Source organism: Cebus imitator, unplaced genomic scaffold, assembly GCF_001604975.1.
Source record: "Cebus imitator isolate Cc_AM_T3 unplaced genomic scaffold, Cebus_imitator-1.0 Scaffold104, whole genome shotgun sequence".
NCBI classification, from domain to species: domain Eukaryota; kingdom Metazoa; phylum Chordata; class Mammalia; order Primates; family Cebidae; genus Cebus; species Cebus imitator.
Window position 1 is genome coordinate 4,946,180 of NW_016107419.1, and position 21,584 is coordinate 4,967,763.

Sequence of the window (21,584 nt, forward strand, 5' to 3'; positions counted from 1 at the left end):
TTAGGCTTGTTTAATTTATCAAAAATGTTACAGGTGTGAATCTTCAGTGTCTTGAGATTGTTTTGGGGTAGAACAGTTTTTTCAGGATATTTAATGTACCATTATCACAGCTGTTACATGATGAAATAATTTTCAGATTTCCCACAAGGAGTATTTATTTATGTCTTGATCATATTATAGTACTCAGTTTTTTGTTTTATGTTGTGATCCCTATTTTCATATATTCTTCCAGAAATGCTGTATTTGCAAGAAAAATGGTGCTTCAATTGGATGTGTTGCACCCCGATGTAAACGAAGTTATCATTTCCCCTGTGGACTTCAGAGAGAATGTATTTTCCAGTTTACTGGCAATTTTGCGTGAGTTATTTAGCTGCTAAATATGAAAGTCAAATGTTAAAGAATAGTGGAAAATAGATATCCCAATGATACAATACTCCTGCAGATTTTCTTTTTGGAGCAGCGGGGTTGTCATAACATTTTATATATATATTACCGTCTTGCCCACCCTAACAGGGTCATTTCTGTGTGCCAAATCTTGCGAATTACCATGTCTAGGATGGACCTAATGATTAGTATTCACGTTCAGTTTTCAGCTTTTGGATATAACATTAAATTGTTAATTTATTCATAGTTCAATGAAAATTTCCACCTTACGTAATTCTAGATTTTTATGTCACTCTTTAGAATTATTGTCGACTTATCCTTCACAGGGCTGTAACATTTCTCACTGAGTAAATCAAAGACATATAAATTTGAGTCCACAAAACAAATATTATGCCCTAGGATGTCCCTGAAAATATTTGCTTCCTGAATACAACTTTAAACATCAAAATGTTTTGAATTTTGGCATTTGGTGTCATGAGTATTCTACTTCTTTTAGTATTTGTGTTTTCGGCCTATTTAATGGATTGTTATGTAAAAAAATTACAATTTAGAAAATACAAATGGAAATAAAGTGAATTGGGAATAGGTTATTAATTGCATTTTATGTGTTATATGACTAAAATATTTTTTAGGTGTAAGTTCCTGCCTCCTTTAATTTCATATGATTTTGAGCACAATAGCATGTACCCACTTGTTGAGTACAATAATGTGTACACTGCATTGCTAACAATATTATATAGGATTCTCAACATAATAATTAGTTTCTGAAATTCTGTATAAGTAAGTCTCATTACCAGAAAAGTTCAGATTTTGAATGTCCATTCCTCTCCTTGGTCATAGATTGTGAGACTTAATTTTTAGTGCCAAGGTTCCAGTCTGTTGTAGGTGAATTATGACACAGACACAAATGAATTTTCTTTTATACAGTGCTATCCTAGTTTTGCTTTGCAGTTCATTCGATTTTTTTAAATAATTTACATTTTTAGGTCATTTTGTTGGAACCATCGACCTGTTCAAATTACATCTAATAATTACAAAGAGTCCTTACCATGCACCATTTGCTTGGAATTTATTCAGCCTATTCCAAGTTATAACGTATTACGAAGTCCTTGTTGTAAGAACGCTTGGTTTCATAGAGACTGTTTACAGGTAAGATACACATTCTGTAAGCTTTCTCTGATATAAAATTATGGCTTGGTGATTGAAATTTTAAATTAGAGTTGATGTGTATGTTAGCTCTTACTACTTGTTACCTTGTAAAAACAGCTTTAAAGCATTTAATTTGAAGCACGTTTTACATATAAAATTCACCTAAAGTGTACAATTCAGATTCAGTAAATACTTTAGCTGGACGCAATAGCTCGCCCCTGTAATCCAAGCACTTTGGGAGGCTGAGGCAGGTGGATCACCTGAGGTTGGGAGTTCGAGACCAGCCTGACCAACATGGAGAAACCCCATCTCTACTAAAAATATAAAGTTAGCCAGACGGGGTGGCACAAGCCTGTAATCCCAGCTACCTTGGAGGCTGAGGTAGGAGAATCGCTTGAACCTGGGAGGCGAAGGCTGCAGTGAGCTGAGATCATGCCATTGCCCAGATCCAGCCTGGGCAACAAGAGTGAAACTCCATCTCAAAATAAATACATACATACATGCATACTTTAGATGAAACCTTTTAATGTATATTTATACTTACAGAATTTTCTTGTTTTTACCTAAGGATTTTGTTTGCTTTCACAATGAATAAACTAGATTTTAATTCCTAAGTTCCCTTTACATTTTAAGCTGAAAACCAAGATATTTGAAATGATAAAAAGCTTGATAGCAAGTTAAAATATAAATGTTAGTAGACTTTTTTCCCCTGTGGTAAACACTTTACAACTTCTTAACAGGGAGCTAATTACTGTCAATTAATTAAAAATATTGGTTCTTTGGAGTCATCTTATGCATCAAACCTGATTACTACTTTTCAAGTAAATAAAACACACAACAGTAAACAATTTAATATTTCTTTGATTCTGAAAATACTTGAAAATTTTAAAAAGATTTCAGTTATAAAACTTCAAATATGTAATATGTACATGTGAAAGTGCTAGCTGATAATAAAATGCCAAATAACAAAAGATTTTCTTAAGTTTAATACTGTTTGTTTGTTTTTGGTTTTGGTTTTTTTTTTTTGAGACAGAATCTTGCTCTGTTGCCAGGCGCCAGGCTGGAGTACAGTGGCGCAATCTCAGCTCACTGCAACCTCCGCCTCCTGGGTTCAAGCAATTCTGCCTCAGCCTCCCGAGTAGCTGGGACTGCAGGCGTGCAGCACCACGCCCAGCTAATTTTTATATTTTTTAGTACAGACAGGATTTCACCATGTTGGCCAGGATGGTCTCGATCTCTTGACCTCGTGATCTGCCTGCCTTGGCCTCCCAAAGTGCTGGGATTACAGGTGTGAGCCACTGTGCCCGGCCTAATACTGTTTTTTAAAGTTTATTATTGTTTAGTGAAATGAAAAGTTATTATTACTAATTGTTCACAGACATATTTTTAAAAGTTAGAAAACATAAATTCTCTTATTTCAATAAAATCTTAAAAATACTAACAGTACTAAAGGTAGTAAAGTAAAGCTTGACTGATTATTATTATTATTTTTTTTTGTATGGGCCTTGAACTTTAAATTTAGGATTATTCAGTTAAAAGTGCAGGATGAAGGCCAGGCGCAGTGGCTCATGCCTATAATCCCAGCATTCTGGGAGGCCGAGACAGGCAGATCACCTGAGATCAGGAGTTTGAGTACAGCCTGGCCAACATGGTGAAACCCTGTCTCTACTACAAAAAAAATTAGCCGGGTGTGGTGGTGCACACCTGTGATCCTATTTACTTAGGGGGCTGAGGCAGGAGAATTGCTTGAACCCAGGAGATAGAGGTTGCAGTGTGCCAAGATAGCACTGCTGCACTCCAGTCTGGGTGACAGAGCAAAAATCTGTCTCAAAAGAAAAAAGAAGAAAAATGCAGGATGAAGTCTGTTTTGTTGGGGAAATATTAGAAATTCTGTTAATACTTACAAAGAGGTATTTATAAAAGGATCCTAGAGAGTACAGTTAATAAACAACATCGTGAAGTGTTATCCTTACCTATTGAGGAAGAAGTTCATATTATATGAGAATCTTTAAAAAGTATAATTTGTCTTAATTAAGGGTTTGTATTTGGTTGAATATAATTGCTGCCAAATGTGTCATCTTGTTAATTTCGCAACAGTATATTATTTTTCCTAAGATTTTCCTCATTTATATGTTAATAATTAAGCATTAAAGAAAGGTTCTCAAACTTGACCTAGTATTAAGGCCTTTTGTGAACACTCTGAAAATACTGAGTTTTTAATTTTGTCATTAAAAAAGTAGAAATAATATTACTAACAAAAAAATAGGTCTACTTTACGCAAACATAATTTATAAGATCACACTCACATGGATACCTGTCTAGGATATATTAACAGTAAGCAATTATTATACTTGATTAGCGCATACTAAGATGGGGCTAATTCTTGAGTCACTCTCTCTAAAGGAGTTCCAGTAACTTTTGTACTCTGTTATCAGTCTTAACTGAAATAGTATATGGAGTTTACCCAATCTAGATAGCTGTATGTGGTTAAACAAATGTCATTACTTGTAACCACTACAAATACTATACATTGGGATTTTAGGAGAAGAGACTAGAGATTAATATCAAAGAAATTGGTTAAAAACTTTCCATTCTGTGTCTAGAAAATTGTCACTATTCTTGTTCAGCTTGGATTTCTCTATCATTACTCTAGTCTTCTTGATATCTTCCATGTGTCTTACACTATTTTTTCCCCTCTATACCAGATACTTCCTTGTATTTTATACCATATTTAGTAAGATCTTGGCATCTGTCTGCAATTGCTCAAATATCCTTTAGGTTCAGACATTTCAGTAACCTGTTGCTTCCCTCCCATATTTGAGTGAGTGAGTGAGAGAGAGAGAGAGTGTGTGTGTGTGTTTGTGTCACTTGATTTCAGTAACTGTTGCTTCCCTCCTGTATTTGAGTGAGAGAGACAGAGAGAATATGTGTGTGTGTGTGAGTGAGTGAGTGTGTGTGTGTCACTTGCTAATTGTCTGAACCTGGAATCCTCTTTATTAACTTCTCTCTTCACCATCCATAAATCATTCCCAGGTGCAATCAAGTCTACTTAGTATATTCTATGTATCCTTTTTACTGTAATTCTACTCTCACTACTTTGATTTCAGACTTTTTGGTAGGAGATCACTAGTTGGTCTTTCTCTGGTGCCTTATTCCCTATCAGTTTATTCTTGGTCAGGCACAGTGCCTCACGCCTATTATCCCAGCATTTTGGGAGGCCGAGGTGGGCAGATAACAAGATCAGGAGATCGACGCCATCATGGCTAACATGTGAAACCCCATCTCTACTAAAAATATAAAAAATTAGCCAGGTGTAGTGACATGCACCTGTAGTCCCAGCTACTCATGAGGCTGAGGAAGGAGAATCGCTTGAACCAGGAAGGCAGAGGTTGCAGTGAGCCAAGATTGCACCCCTGCACTCCAGCCTGGGCAATAAAGCAAGACTTCGTCTCAAAAAAAAAAAAAAAAATATTCTTCATACTACTGGCTTTAACCTACCTATCTAGCCTCTCCTTAGTCCAGTTTGGTAAGAGTGTAATCCTTAAGTATATTATTAATTGTACTTTACTCATCACACATTCTTTCTCTTACCAGGGAAACTTCATATATATTATTCCCTATCCTTGGAATGTCTTCTGTCCTACTTTCCTGGCAAACCTCTATTCTTCTAAACTTAGCTTTTGCTTTACTAACCCTCTGACATATTTATCAGTGTAGTCTTAGGTACTTTTTCCTGTTTCTTTCATGTATATACTTAAAATACACACAGTATTGTGGTTTTATACCTGTATAACTAACTCAGTAGAATTCCTTCAAGTTGAATCTGTCATGTTTTGATTTTTGTTATATAATACCAAATGTTATTTGTGTTTTTGGTGCATAGCATGGCGTTTTGCATCTATAAAGCAGGAATTAACTATCTGTTAAATAAATGTATGGTACTAGTTTTTACTGGGGACTGGCTACTCTTTCCAGTAGGCTGACAGTTTCCTGTTTCCTTCTGAATATTCTCTGGTGCTTCTGTATCTGTATTTGCTGTAACAATGAGTATAGGTTTTATACTTCTTCCATTTGGGGAAGAAAGCTATCTTATAGATTGAGTTAAAAAGAGAAACAGTAATGATTTTTATGTAACATTTAAATGCCATTTCTAGATGAAGTAACTCAAGAGTTTCAATTTTTTTCTCACATTTTGGAGGACAACACAATATTTAGTAACAAATGACATTACACAGTAAGATTGAGAAGAATATATGGGTGATGTAAAGCTAAGAACAGTCTATTAATTGGCTTTTTTTTTTAACCATTGGGGAAAATAAGAATTCTAGATTTTAGCAGTAGGATAACTTAGTTTATAAGGACAAAGTTTGAGAACCCACTAACATAGAAAATGTTTTCATAATATATTGTTAAAAATAGCACATGTTCTGTTAGTTACATAATACATAACCTGATGATAGACTTAAATCATTAACAGTAGACTTTCTATTTTCCACCATAGGTTCAAGCAATAAATGCGGGAGTGTTTTTTTTTAGGTGTACAATATGCAATAATAGTGACATCTTTCAGAAAGAGATGTTGAGAATGGGAATTCATATTCCTGAAAAGTGAGTAACATTTAGCCCTTTGACAAAAAAAAAAAAAAAAGAGAGAGAGAGATTTTTAAAGGTAGGATTTAATAGCAATGGAAATAATCACTTACATCTGATTCAGTGAGCATGGACTGGTAGTCATTTCAAATGGTGAAATGCAAAACCTCCTTCTCCCCTAGATTGCCAGTTCTTGGAAAGCAGGGACTGTGTCATAAATGTCTCATTTGTTGATTTTTAATCTCTTAATACGTAGCTCAGCTATGTCCAATTTTAGTTGATTGATTTTATACGCAATTATAATAGGCTTCAAAATAGTATGTATAAATTAAGAGAATCAAGATGTGGTTTAAAATGTATAAGAATTTTCTTAACATTTAAACATGAGGAATCCAGAAATAATGATAGTGAACTTAAAAATGGAAAGTGAAATATTAGGAAAAATGTGTTGTAGAAAATTTCTTGTTAATTTTTCATTTAACATTTCATTATGAGACTAATTAACTGTACGATAAAATGACACTAATGGATTTATATCTTAAAGAGAATCCTGAAGAGGACAAGTTTTACTATTTTTTCCTAAGTATATAAAAGTTTTTATTTTTAGATTCATTCCTGATCCTCTTATGTAACATTATTTATAGCTCAAAGCATATTTTATATCTTGCTTCTTTTATAGAGATGCGTCCTGGGAATTAGAGGAAAATGCTTATCAAGAGCTTTTGCAGCACCATGAGCATTGTGATGTTCGAAGATGTCGTTGTAAAGAAGGGCGAGACTATAATGCACCTGACAGGTATTTCTGAAAGTTCAGTTGTACTTACTGGTTCCTTGTTTAACCCCTCTGCTGAGAAAGTAGGTTTTCTAGTTAGTGAAATGTAGTTTTGCTCTTAAGGATGTTAGAAGTTTAAATTGAGATGAGGGATATGTTCTAATGCACATTTACGTCTGTTTACAGAGAAATGTTTGCAGTTAGTATAGTTAGTTGTAACCTCTTTCTCTGGTGTATTATTATCACGAGACTCTATTTTCTAGAGTCACACTATCCTATCTGGTAGTCACTAGCCACATGTGGCTATTGAGCGCCTGAAATTTCTTTTTTCCAAATTGCAAGGGTGCTGTAAATACATACCAAAGGCTTAGATCAGTAGGGCTGCCATTAACAAAATAGTACAGACTGGGTGGCCTAAAAGTCAGAAATCTATTTTCTCATAATTCTAGAGGCTGGAAGTTCAAGATCACGGTATTGACATGTTTGGTTTCTTCTGAGGCCTCTCTCCTTTGCCTGCAGTTTGCTGTATTCTAACTATGTCCTCACACGAGTTGTCCCTCTGTCAGTGTGTTGTCTATGTCCTGATCTCTTTTTATTAAGAACACCAGTCATATTGGTTTAGGGCCCACCCATATGACCTTATTTTACTGTATTTACCTCTTCAACATATGAAGTGGGGGGAGGACACATTTCAGCCCATAGTCATATTATTTTATATGAGTTAAAGAACTTACATGACCGAAGAACTTTGTTGTTAATAATTTTTACGTAGATTACATATTGAACAAAATGATAGTATTTTGGAAATAAAATATGTTACTACTTTTACTTTTTTATATTTTTAATGTGGCTACTAGAAAGTTTTAAATTACATATATGGTTTATATTGTATTTCTGTTGGACAGCAAGCACTGTTCTGGAGGATAATTTAACTAGATTCATCTGGCACTGTTTCTTTTAGACCACTATAAAAAGGGTTTGGCATTTGAAATATGTTGATTATTCTTTTGTAATGTCAGTGGATACAGCTCTTCAACAGTTATTTTGTGCATTTTAGGCACACTATACTCTGTTAGAGAGTAGGAACCAAGAGTGTCTTCATTTTTCAAGATGTAGGATAAAAAGTAACATCCAGTTTACAAAACCTATGTAGGAAATGTCAATAAATTGTTATCACTGTTGTGTAATCTTACTTAACATAGTAAGCTCAGCATGTAGAGCAGAATATTGGGAGCCTTGTTTCTCATGAAAAGTGATTTGATTGGGTCAGCTACTACTTAATTGTGAAGACTCAGCTGAGGTCTAGCCTGCTCTAGAAAGTTTCCCATAAGCAGCTCTCCTCACTCCTGATTCCCTACTCTGGGCTAGGGGTTCCCTTCATTGTGCTTGTTACAATATAGTTGCCATTATTTAAATTAATGTTATTAAACCAAAAATTCTTAAAAGGCAGAGATCTCATTGAAAGTGTCAAGTAACATGTATTCTTGTCTGCGTTACTTGATCTAGCGACCCTGATTATTCATGCGTTAACACTGATAATACCTCCCTCCAGAGTTGTGCTAAGGCACAGATATAATAATGTATATGGGATTTTAAGAAGCAATACGTTCGTGATATTTTTCAAATTTATTTTAGGCTGTTCTTATTTAACCTATATGTATTTCTTATATACCATTGGTTTCTCAATCTGTAGCTACAACTCTTCTTTCTAGGACAAAGATGCTATCTGTCTGAATGACTGCTTTGTAATCTCATGCCCTCTCATCCTAGTGAGAGGAAGGCAGTTTTAGTGAAAGGCAGCATGGTTAATGCTTAAGAGCATGTGTCTGAAGCGAGATAAACTGAGTTGGAAACCTCACTCTGAGACTTGGCTAGTGTGAAATTGAGGGGGCAAGTTATTGACCCCTCTATGCCTTGGTTTCCTCTTTAAAATGGAAGTGACAGTGGTTCTCTCTACTTTCTACAATTGTGAGCATTATACTTTTCCTATGAACACAGTGAGAACTGGACCTGGAGCATAATAAGCACTTAGATTAGCTGCTGCTTCCTCCTCGTTGTTGTCAGTGGGCAGACACACACACACACACACACACACACACACACACACAGAGAACACACACAAAAATATGCACACCTACACAGAGGGATGATATTTAGTTACCTCTCTTGCCACTGACACTTTCACACACACGGGTAGCTAACTCTGCTTCTAAACAGAGAAGGTGTAGTCATACCCAAAAAAGTCTGGAGCCCCACACTCCAGCCTATACCCATAGTCATGGATAAAATATGAATATGGACTGACATATATCACATAACATAGTGGGGAAACATGGAGCTGGGAACAGATGACAGAGAATATAAATATGAGCCAGGTAGGAGGTCGAGATTCTATTTAACTGCACAATACCTGAGGTGTTTGAGCAGGCTTATTTTAGGAAATATTTCTCACCTTGAAATGTACTGAATGTTTCATGCATATCAGACACACTGACACAGCAGTCTTCCTTTAAGCATAATTATCTCGAAATAGAAAAGATAATTTATTTTCTCCTTTTTAATTTTTTCTGATGTTTATATTCTTTGTGTATGTGCATATGAGTGTGATAAGTTAGTTTTGGTTTTTACATTAGAGATATTTATTGGAGCAGATAATCTTTTTCCTTGTTTAGTAAATGTGTGTGTGTATGTATGTGTGTGTGTGTGTGTGTGTGTGTGTGTGTGTGTGTAAGAAGGTAGGGCCTGTGGACATTGCTAGTGATTGAAACTAGAATAATAAAAAAATGTTAGTATCTGCCTTTCTTTATGTCCTCAGCAAATGGGAAATAAAGCTCTGTCAGTGTTGTGGCTCCAGTGGCACACATTTAGCCTGCTCTTCACTACGGTCATGGGAACAAAATTGGGAGTGTTTGGAATGTAGGGGTATTATCTACAATTCAGGTAATATTTTGTAATTTTGAATACGGTTTTTATTCAAATGTATGTTTAAAAGTTTTTACCACCAACACTTTTACACTGTTGGTGGGAGTGTAAATTAGTTCAGCCGTTGTGGAAGACAGTGTGGCGATTCCTCAAGGACCTAGAAATAGAAATTCCATTTGACCCAGCAATCCCATTACTGTGTATATATCCAAAGGATTATAAATCGTTCTACTATAAGGACACGTGCACACGAATGTTCATTGCAGCACTGTTTACAATAACAAAGACCTGGAAACAACCCAAATGCCCATCGATGATAGACTGGACAGGGAAAATGTGGCATATATACACCTTGGCATATTATGCAGCCATAAAAAACGATGAGTTCGTGTCCTTTGTTAGGGACATGGATGAACCTCTCAGCAAAGTGACACAAGAGCAGAAAATCAAACACCGCATGTTCTCACTCATAGGCAGGTGTTGAACAATGAGAACACATGGACACAGGGAGGGGAGCACTACACACTGGGGTCTGTTGGAGGGAAATAGGGGAGGGACAGCAGGGGGAGGGAAGTTGGGGAGAGATAGCATGGGGAGAAGTGCTAGATGTGGGTGATGGGGAGGAAGGCAGCAGATCACACTGCCACGTGTGTGCCTATGCAACAGTCTTGCATGTTCTTCACATGTACCCCAAAACCTAAAATGCAATAAAATTTTAAAAAAAAAAAGAGTTTTTACCTTTATCTCAATTATGCTAACATTGAAATTTAAATCTGTAGGAGAGTTCCGAAAAGCCAAAAAACATGTATTACCCAACTCCAATAATGTGGGGATTACAGATTGTTTGTTGGAAGAATCATCACCTAAATTACCCAGACAGTCACCTGGATCCCAGAGTAAAGATCTACTGAGGTATGTATTTTGAATTGGAGAAAACCTACATAAAAACATATTTGGAGAAAAGTATGATGGGAAATGCCATGTACACTTAGACTATTAGGTGATCATATAATAGTCTGGAAGAGTATTTTTCAACCTTCAGGACCCCACATTTGATTATGAAATCTATGCAACCAGCATTTTAAAGAAAATGAAATGGGATAGAATACCAAATACCAAAATGCATCATACTTAGGAAAAGTGTATCTATCCTAATTATTTTTTGTGTACTGAGTAATGATGTAAAATATATTTTTTATTATAGATCACTTTCAAGATAGTTTGAAAAACACTGACCTGGAAAATGTGCTTAAAATGTTATGTGATTATAGAGTGAGACAGGAAATTAAAATGTCAAGCGTACCATGTCACTTTATTAAAATAAAAGAATCCTATTTAATATAGAAGTTTTTTTTTTTCTGTTACTGTTTTTTTTTAGGAATGAAGTCTCACTCTGTTACCCAGGTTGGAGTACAGTGGCATGATCATGGCTCACTGCAGCCTCAACCTCCTGGGCACAAGTGATCCTCCCACCTGAGCCTGCCAAGTGGCTGGGACTACAAAGGCTTGCCACCATGCTTGGATAATTTTTAAATTTTTCTAGAGATGGAATCTTGCTATATTGCCCAAACTGGTCTTAAACTACTGGCCTTCCAAAATGTTGAGATTACAGGTGTGAGCCACTATGCACCGCCATTTTTTGATGTTATAATCACTGTTTACTTGTTTACTGTCAATGTCTGGAGTGTAAATGTCAGCTCTTCCCTTTAGAAAGTTTAAGGCATGCATACAATTATCGTATTAATTTCTGTTTCCATAAGATAGCAAAATAATTTACTTTCAAAATCTTAAATACTTAAATAAGACTGAAATTACATCTTTATAATGTCAGGTGTTTGTTCAGCTGTTGTTAAGATTTTTAAGTTTATATAGATTTGCAAAAGAGTTTTTAGAACCTTGCTTTACCCAACAGGGAAGAAGTAGAAAATTAGTAGCTAAGCATGATGATATACTTTCTTGTTAAAAATAGTTTCAGAGTGAGCATGGTGGCTCACACCTGTAATCCCAACACTTTGGGAGGCTAAGGTGGGAGGATCATTGGAGCCCTGGAGTTCGAAATCAGCCTGGGCAATTCTGCAAGACTGTTTTAACAAAAATATTTTTAAGAAAATAGCCAGGTATAGTGGGGTGCACCTATAGTCCTAGCTACTCAAGAGGCTAAGGTGGGACGATCGCTTGAGCCCAGGAGGTCAAGCTGCAGTGAGCTATGATAATGCCACTACACTGCCACCTGACTGACACAGTGAGATTTCATCTCTAAAAAAAAGTTTCAAGTTTAAAACCTTACAAGATACTAAAGAGAATTTTTGTGAAAACATTTGATAACTGGATTTGCAGACAGGTAGAATATTAAGTACTCTTCAAAATATGGAGAGTATCTGTTTTAATGTGCCACTCAACTGAAAAATCTGTTACAAATATTGTTATAATACTTTCAATATCAAAATAGATGTTCACGTTATTTTAAAATAATTTTAATATTTAGATTTCCAAAGATGTTACACCAGGGAAGCTTGACTTCTTGTTCCTGCTTTAACATGCAGTCATATTCTAGAAGAATAGCATCAGCATTCCCCTGATCTAGACAGGAGCAAGGAATCAACCTGCTATAAAAAGATATGTTTCTGAAGAATTATCTTACTTCCAAAGGACTTTGGCCTTTATTCATCATGAGTTAATGAAGAGAGGATCATATGAAAAAAGAAAAAGCAAAACCTGGCCCACACTAGGGCACTCTAATGTCTTGGGGTAGGACAGATTCATACTTGGTATAGAAAATGATCAGTGGGCATTGCCCAAAACAAGATTATTTTTGAGAAAATTAATTCCAATTATAGATGGAGAAACTGAGGGAAGGAGTGATATAGTCACTTGGATTGTTAAAACAGATTGCTGGGCTTCCTGCCCAGAGGTTCTGATTCTGTAGATATGCTGTAGGGCTGAATAATTTGCGTTTCTAACAAGTTCCCGGGTGATGCTGCTGCTGGTCTGGGACCATACTTTGTGACTTACTGTGTAGACTACAAAGTACTATTTGAGGAATTGTGAATTCCATTTATAATACTAGCTGTACTGTTAATTATGACTTTATGATTTAAAATACACTGTGTAATCTCTCAAAGCCTAAGTTTCTTATATAGTAAGCAGAGATTACATTTGCTTTTTTTTAAAAAAGGATATAGTAAATGTGAAGTAAACTACAATTAAGGAAGTTTATTATAGCCATTAGCAAGGAAGGTGAGAATTTGAGCTTCTGATTCTTAATAAACCTGAATTTACTGGTTGGTCAAATTTGAGATAATTATCAACATTCTTGCAAATGATTCTAATTTGGTAAAAGATTGAGGTGAGGAATTAAGAATTTAAAACGAAGATTATCAAATAACTGTTTTTGGTTCTAGTAGCAGCCAGTGTTAAGACTTTGGGTAGGAGTTGGGGAAGAATATCCTGTTAATCTTTCTTTTCCTTGTCTTGTTTTTATTGGCTATATAACTGCTGTTTCACATAAAGTACTTTAAAGTACTTATCTCTTTGTTTAAATTCATGTTTTATAGGCAAGGCAGCAAATTTAGAAGAAATGTATCAACACTATTAATAGAGTTAGGATTCCAAATTAAAAAAAAAACTAAAAGATTATATATCAACAAAGCCAATATCTGGAATAGTGCCTTAGATGGATTCAGAAATAAAAACTTTAATCCTTTATATGCAATTGAAGTAGCATATGTTATTGAAAATGATAATTTTGGAAGTGAGCAACCTGGATCAAAGCAAGAATTTCTGAGTCTCTTAATGCAACATCTTGAGAACTCATCATTGTTCGAAGGGTCCTTGTCAAAGAACTTGTCTCTAAATTCTCAAGGTAATTATTTTATTTATTGTCATATATACCAAATATCACATGTATAGAAAAAGAGAGAGAGAGAGCTGGTTAGAATTTATACTTAATACCTGTGCTTTAAATATACAGTTTACTTTATTAATAAACTACTGATAGAATTACAGGAAAGTGGGAAGGGGGAGTGATAGTTTTAAAAAGTTTAAAAAGTAAATTTTGTCATGAAACTTTTTTTTATTTGAGAATATACATTCTTTATAACAGTATTCTCCTTAAAATTAATCTATAATTAAGTGTAACTTTATCTTCACTCTAATTTCATTTTAATAGAGTGGCCAAATGGGGATGATTATTTGAATTCTTGTTTGTCTATTTGGAATTTGCAGTTAACACAGAGTTTTTGTAACATAGTTTCCTGTAACCAATTTTTCGGTGTACTTTTGTTTGCAAGAATTTTGGGGTTTTTTTGCACAGTTATGTCTATGATAGTTTTCTGTCTTTACTATTGGTGAGAACTTAAGGTAATTAAAACAGGCATCTCAAAAAACGGTGGATAATTCTAGGATTCTCTTTTAGGGGCTTATATATCACTTTTTGCTGCAATAGGAAATTTGAAAGAAAGAGAAGACATTTTGTTCCATTTGAATTTCCTACTATATTTTCTGTAAACATCCTCACCATTGCCTAAAGCATCATTTTTACTCTGTATAGTTCGTATAGTCTAATTCTAAACTCCCTTTAAGATTAAATAGAATAAAATAAATAAAAAACTTTACAAATAGCAATGTTAACTCAAGGCAGCTTTGGTATGGTGGAGTATACGTATGTGAATTTAAATCACAAAATCTGAATTCAACGTTGTACACATCTAGTTCTTTACATCCTTAGATTAATTGCTTACTTTCTCTGGATCTCAGTTTCTTTATCTGTAAAATGTGACTGTGAATATGTAGCTTGTAAGGTTATTGTACAGGTATTGTTAATGTTACTTATTAGTAAGTTGCTTTCAACAATTAATTTAAAAATTAAGGAGAAGTTTACTTGATTTTTTTTTTGGCACATCAAAGTTGATAATACATTTTAAACGACAATTTTTAATTCAAGCTCTGACAGCAAGGTACGGCAGCATATACTGTTGGGAGTAAATTTGTGCCTTTGGGAAAGATTATTTAGTGATACAGATCAAGAACCTTAAAAATGTTCCTATCCTTTGACCCACTAATACCACATGTAGGAATCCTAATCAAATAAATATAGACAAGAATATGTAAGTAGATGTTGACTGTAACATTATGTCTCATAAAATTGTAAATATCACTTAGCCAGGATAGACAGTAATGGTGAGATGGTTTGCATTATAGCACATCTCTAAGTTAGTCTAAATGCATTTGTTAACAGTAGATTTGAGTAATTTTAAGTAGTATAATAAAAAGTTTACAATATAATAAGTGGATAAAGCATAAGTCAAAATGTTTGTATATTTATATACACAAAGTGGTACAAATACAGTCATTTGTCACTTAACAGGGATGTGTTCTGAGAAATGTGGCATTAGACAATTTTATCATTGTACAAAGATCATAAAGTGTACTTATGCAAACGTAGTTGGCATAGCGGAGGCTATATGGTATAGCCTATTGGTTCTAAACTACAAACCCGTACAACATGTTACTGTATTGAATATTGTAGGCAGTTGTAACACAATGGTAAGTATATGTGTATCTAAATATAAAAAAGGTAATGCATGACAGTATAACATCACTAGAACCATGAGAGTTTTTCAGCTTCATTATAATCTTAGGGACCACCTTAGTATATTTAGTGCATTCTTGACCAAAACATCCTTATATGGTGCATGACTGTACACCAAAGTGTTTATAGTGGCTGTTATGGTAGTAGGTGTATTGTGTTTTATGTTTTCTACAATAGATTTTTACTTTATATTCAGAAAAATGTCTTTTTTTATATTTTAGGTGAGATCTGTGTTTTCTATGTAATAGTAGCTTCTAAGAATTATGTTTATCTAATGCTTAGATTTTTAGACTAATTTTTAATATATATTAAAAATAATGGTTATCTTATACTAATAGAAATGTATTTGATGTATTTTCATCTGTATTTACAGCTCTGAAAGAGAATCTTTACTATGAAGCTGGCAAAATGGTTGCCATTTCTTTAGTTCATGGTGGTCCTTCACCTGGTTTCTTTTCTAAAACCCTGTTTAACTGTCTTGTTTATGGACCAGAAAATACCCAGCCAATTTTAGATGATGTTTCAGACTTTGATGTGGCACAAATCATAATCAGGGTAAGAAATATACCTGTTTATTAAAATACGCTACATTCTAGGTATCTTTTAATGGCAGTGACTGATCTGCAATAAAATAATAATACCCTCTATGGAGGTGTTAGGGGTTGTAAACATATATTCCTGTTTACCAGTGGAGTTCTGAACCGTTTAAGAGATAGTTATAAAAGTCAGATGGCTAGAGATTAAAGTGCCATGTTTAATGTTGGTAAAACCAGTGGGCTAATGTGATTTTGATCTGTGTTCAACATGGCTTGTGAATACTCCTCCGAAATACATGGATTTGCCTGCCTTGCTAGAGACAATGTAAGGCAGGTTCCATATTGCATGCTAGAAAGCAGATGAAAGTGCAATTCGTTGCAGGCCGGTGGATCTGAAGAGAGGAAGGATTTGGCTTACCAGTTAGAATACTTATCCTTCCTTCTATAGGGAGGTATGAATGATAGGTGGAGAGAAAGACCAGGCTGAATTTCTTCCGAAGGGAAACAAGTGGTAGGGGTCGGGGAGGACTTCATGTGTCCAACTAAAAATAGTTACCATTTATTAAGCACTTACAGTGGGTCCTATACTAAACATGCCACATGTACACTCATTTATAATAATACCCAATAAATGTCATTGCCAACATGTTGTTACTGCTTTAGAAACTGAAACAATGTAAGCCATTTAACTTTTTTTCCTTAATCTTCCTCCTGCTTAAGCATACTGTATCCATTGTCTCCATTAACAGGCAGTATTGTTTAATGATTAAAAGCATAGGCCCTAGCTGGGTGAGGTGGCCTGTGCCTGTAATCCCAGCTACTGAGGGGGCTGAGGCACGAGAATAGCTTGAACCCGGCAGGCGAAGGTTGCAGTGAGCCAAGATCACACCACTGCACTTCAGTGTGGGCAACAGAGGGAAACTCTGTCTCAAAAAAAAAAAAGAAAAAAAAAAAAAAAGCATAGACTCAGAAGTCAGATTTTAGTTTGAATGCCAACTGTTAGAATACTATATGCTATGTCACTATGGGCATGTTAATCTTACTAAACCTCAGTTTCTAAATCACAGAGTAAGCACTATTGAAGTGTGAGTTGCTATGCTGTATTATAACAATTCTGTTTATTTGCCCTAAGACTCTTTATCTTAACATCATATTTTAGATTGATCCTTTAATTCTTTGTTTTTTCCTTTTGTATCCTCTTTACTTAAAAAAAAATGTACTTAAGCTTCGTTGTTTCTACTTCCTATTTTCTATTTATTTCTTATAATCAGGCTTCTGTCCCTACTACCAGTCTCAAGTTAGCAAGTTCATAGTTTATTTCCAGGGATCTAATTATCCATGTCTAAAGGCCTTTTCTAACTTTTCATCTGCTGTGACTTCTGCAATTACCACTTAGAATTTCTCTGCAATATTTTATTTAATGTACTTCCTCCTACTTTTGATGATTCTGTCGTCTTTAATGCTTCTTCTTCTTACCCCTGAAACTTAGCATTTTTCAGTGTTGTCTTAACAGTCCTTATTCTTTATTCTTTGGAGAGCTGCTTCTCTCTCATAATCTTTCTAAAATGATTCAGACCTCTAGTTTTGAGCCCCCAGACTTATAAGGCCTGGGTCTTGTTAGCACATTGAGTCCAACATGTTTAAGATAAAACTAATATTTTTCTCAGAATTTTTTATGTGATTGTTTTTGTTTGTGTTTTGTTTTTGCCTGTTTGCGTTTTCTTTCCAAGAGATGTCTTATTTCCAAGCTGTCCTAGAGAAAGACTTGTTCTCATTTTTCCTTACTCCTCCATTTTCCAGTTACATGTCAAGTCATCTAAGACTGATTTATCATCAACCTTTCTTTCCTATTTCTAGTATGCCTATTTTACCAAACTCAAATTTTCCCTGGGCTTAGACAATTAGACTATTGTTCTAATATAAATCTTCCAGAAATACAGTTTTGACTATATTGCTTTCTTCCCCAGGTCTCCTCAATGGCTTCTCATTGCCTGTTGAACAAAGTTTAAGCTCTTCATTAGGGCACTTAAGACCTTCAGCTATCTTCATGGCTTTCTCTACTCCAGTTTCTGTACTTTTTATCCAGTGTTTGTTCATTTATTTAAAAAAGACTGCATGCTTGAGGGTTTGCAGAGATGAGGCAACATATGCCCAATTATTACTCTTTGACAGGGTGTAAAGGTAGTATTTTGAGCAGAATAGTTATGAAAAACTTACGAGATTTCAGCAGAATTTTGGAATGAATGAGAGGAAGTCATGCAAATCTCTAAGAATGTTTTAAGAAAAAGAAATTGCAAGTAAATTTTCTGTTAATGGATTGATTGCTTTCTATTTTTATCTGTCTCCCTCTGTACCTTTAGAAGCTAACCTATATGAAAGTGGCACATAAATGGCCAAGTATTTCTTTTTTTATGCTGTTCACTAAAATATTCTTGATAAAATTCTGTGCATCTTTTAATTCGCAGCTGATATTCTTTTTCATGAATTATCAGGTCATCTTTCTTGCCTATCTAGTGCTAGGTAACTTTGCTCTCTCTCTCTTTTTTTTTTTTTTTTTTTTTTTTTTTAAGAGATAGGGTCTCAGTCTGTCACTCAGGCTGGAGTATATTGGTGTGTTCATAGCTCACTGAACCTCCAACTCCTGGGTTCAAAATCCTTCTGCCTCAGCTTCCCAAGCAGCTAGGACTACAGTGCATACCACCCATACCAGGCCTTGTTTTGTTGTTGTTGTTGTTGTTTTAAAAGTTCTTTAGAGAAGGGGACTAGCTGTGTTGCCCAGGCTGTTCTTGAACTTCTGACCTCAGGCAAGCCTCCCACCTTAGCCTCCCTAGTAGCTAGTCTTACATAGTGCTATGCAATTTTTCAGTATCAGTTATTTCCTTTTTTGTAGTTTCATGTAGAAAAGTGGCATTATACTCTGGATTTCTTGAAGGCAGAAATACACATATTTGTTGAACTGGATCATCAGACATTTATTCTAGAAAAATAGTTCTTGGTTTACTTTCACTGTACCCGTATGTACTCAGAAATTTGAGTATAAATTAAGTACCATTTGAAATGTGCATGACACTCAAAAGTAAATGGATAAAGTGACCATATTTTCTCCTTCATTACAGATAAATACTACAACAACTGTAGCTGACTTGAAGTCAGTAGTAAATGAATGCTCTAACTACCTTGAGTTTATTGGATGTCTCAGACTTATAACGACATTAAGTGATAAATATATGTTAGTAAAAGACATACTTGTCTACCATGTAATTCAGAGAGTCCAAGAACCCTTCGAAAGGTAAGTTGTTTCTATTATTATATGGTTCTTTTAAATTACATGTTTAAAGTGGTTAATTATTTTGTAATGTGAGATATATTTGGTAATAAATGAGATGTTTATCTCAGAAAAAAATTTTAAATGCTATTTTTAACCAATACTTTAAGCCTTTTTAGGATGATTGCTGTTCTGATTATTTCATAAGCATTGTATACCAGGCACGGTGTCTCATGCCTGTAAATCCCGCACTTTGGGAGGCCAAGGAAGGCAGATCATTTGAGATCAGGGGTTCGAGACCAGCCTGACCAACATGGTGAACCCACATCTCTACTAAAATAAAAAAAATAGCCGGGCATTGTGGCAGATGCCTGTAATCTCAGCTACTTGCGAGGCTGAGGCAGGAGAATTGCTTGAACCTGAGAGGTAGAGGTTGCAGTGAGCTGAGATTACACCACTGCACTCCAGCCTGGGTGACAGAGCAAGACTCCCTCTCAAAAAAAAAAAAAAGTGTAAATGTATGATGCTTTCGTAGGAATAATCACTACTTCAGATTATGATTTTTTTTCTAAAAAATATTATTTTTAAAACTGTTACCACATGAGCCAACCATTCTGTCTCTGTGCATTCATTTAATAACTATTTATTGGGTACCTTTTATCTGCTGGGTAATACATATACTATTCTTTGATTAACAAGATGTATATGATTCTTGTTCTCCTTTAGTTTAGAACACTGGTCTAAATTAGAAAACTTATGTATCTCCTTACACTCTTACAATTTTTTTAAATAATGGAAATATCCATATGAAAGTAGTCTGTAATTACCATCCAGATCTACCACTTATTAACCTGTGCCTGTCTGTTCATGTATATCCTACCCTTGTTATTGACTCCAGTATTATTTTAAACCAGATACCAGATGTCATCCCAAACATGATCAATTCCTTTAAAAAAAAGTAGTATCAGTAATCCATAAATGTAAATATATTTGATGTGTTTAAAATCTTTATAGTTACTTTTATTACTGACGTATGAACGTATATATCTTGGACCAGTATAAGTCTCTTTTTGATGTTGTTGATTCCTTTGATGTGATCCTTAATGGTCTTTGTAAGCTTTTTTTGCTATGTGGTATCACAACGTCTTTCAGACTCATTTTGTACATTTTAGCCTAAGGAACCTTTGTTATTTTTAATGAGAAATGGTAGTTTACAACCACAGTCTGGATGTTAGAGATGCTTAGTTTTGCTAAGTTGGCCATGTATCTAGGCCCTTTCAGTGAACCCAAATTAGAAAATAAAGGATTTTTTAATTTATTTGTTTTGGTTTAATTTTTTTAAAGGTACATTATGAGTGTGTATTGATACTTCTAATTCAGAATCATGCAGATTCTATTGCATGATTTTTACTTAACTTTTTCTTTGTGCTATACTGAGAATTCCAGTTCTTAGAACACTGGAAAATTTGAATATGAAGTAACTATTCGTGTGATTTATTCCACATTTCATTACCAATAATATCAGAATAAACAATACTAAAATTATCAAATTGTTGTGCTTATAAGTCATTGGAATATTTTCTGTGTTGCTATAAATTGGCCATAAATTTCATTTTTATTTTTAGTGATTAATTTTTGTTAAAATTTGATTTTATTTTAAAATTATATAAAATGTTTTGTTTAGTTCCAAAGTCAAACCTATAATAAGAATATATTAAAAGTATATTCAAAGAAGTATAGCTTTCATCCTTACTATGTCCACCATTCAACCCTTTATGAAGTAACCATTTTGACTGTTTTTGGTTTATTCTTTTATTATTTGCTTTTCTTTTTAATGATAACAGGTAAACATATGTGTGTTTTAAGCTCATTTTATGCTGCTATAACAATACCTGAGACTTGGTAATTTATAAAGAAAGGAAATTTATTTCTCATAGTTCTCGAGGCTGGGAAGTCCAAAGGTGTAGTGCCAGCATCTGCTCAGCATCTGGTGAGAGCTGTCTTGCTGTGTCATAGCATTGTGGAAGAGCAAGTGAGCACACAAGACAGAGATGTACCCTGGAAATCAGGCTGAACTCATCCTTTTTATCAGGAGCTCACTCCCACAATAATGGCATTAATCCACTCATGAGGGCAGAGCCCTTGTGACCTAATCACCTCCTAAGGACCCTGTCTCCCAATACTGTTATGCTGGCTATTAAATTTGAACATGAGTTTCTAAGGAGACGTTCAAATCATAACATTCTGCTCCTGGCACTCCAAAACTCATGTCCCTCTCACATAGAAAATCCATTCATTCCACCTCAGTTGCTTTAAAAGTCTTAACTAGTTACAGCATCTACTCAAAAGTCCAAAATCTAGAGTCTCATTTGAATC

At 34.7% G+C, this 21,584-nt stretch overlaps 1 protein-coding gene across 2 annotated transcripts in view; it reads left to right on the forward strand.

Annotated features, from left to right (window-relative positions):
- The window catches only part of G2E3 (G2/M-phase specific E3 ubiquitin protein ligase), a 57,730-nt gene that overhangs the window by 30,954 nt on the left and 5,192 nt on the right, over positions 1-21,584 (forward strand). For both annotated transcript variants that reach the window (XM_017537573.2, XM_017537574.2), the window contains 9 exons: positions 233-357; positions 1,371-1,533; positions 6,035-6,141; positions 6,803-6,919; positions 9,711-9,835; positions 10,597-10,729; positions 13,372-13,679; positions 15,781-15,962; positions 19,060-19,232. In XM_017537573.2, the coding sequence (XP_017393062.1) occupies positions 233-357; positions 1,371-1,533; positions 6,035-6,141; positions 6,803-6,919; positions 9,711-9,835; positions 10,597-10,729; positions 13,372-13,679; positions 15,781-15,962; positions 19,060-19,232 (1,433 nt within the window). The remainder of the gene's footprint in view (positions 1-232; positions 358-1,370; positions 1,534-6,034; positions 6,142-6,802; positions 6,920-9,710; positions 9,836-10,596; positions 10,730-13,371; positions 13,680-15,780; positions 15,963-19,059; positions 19,233-21,584) is intronic.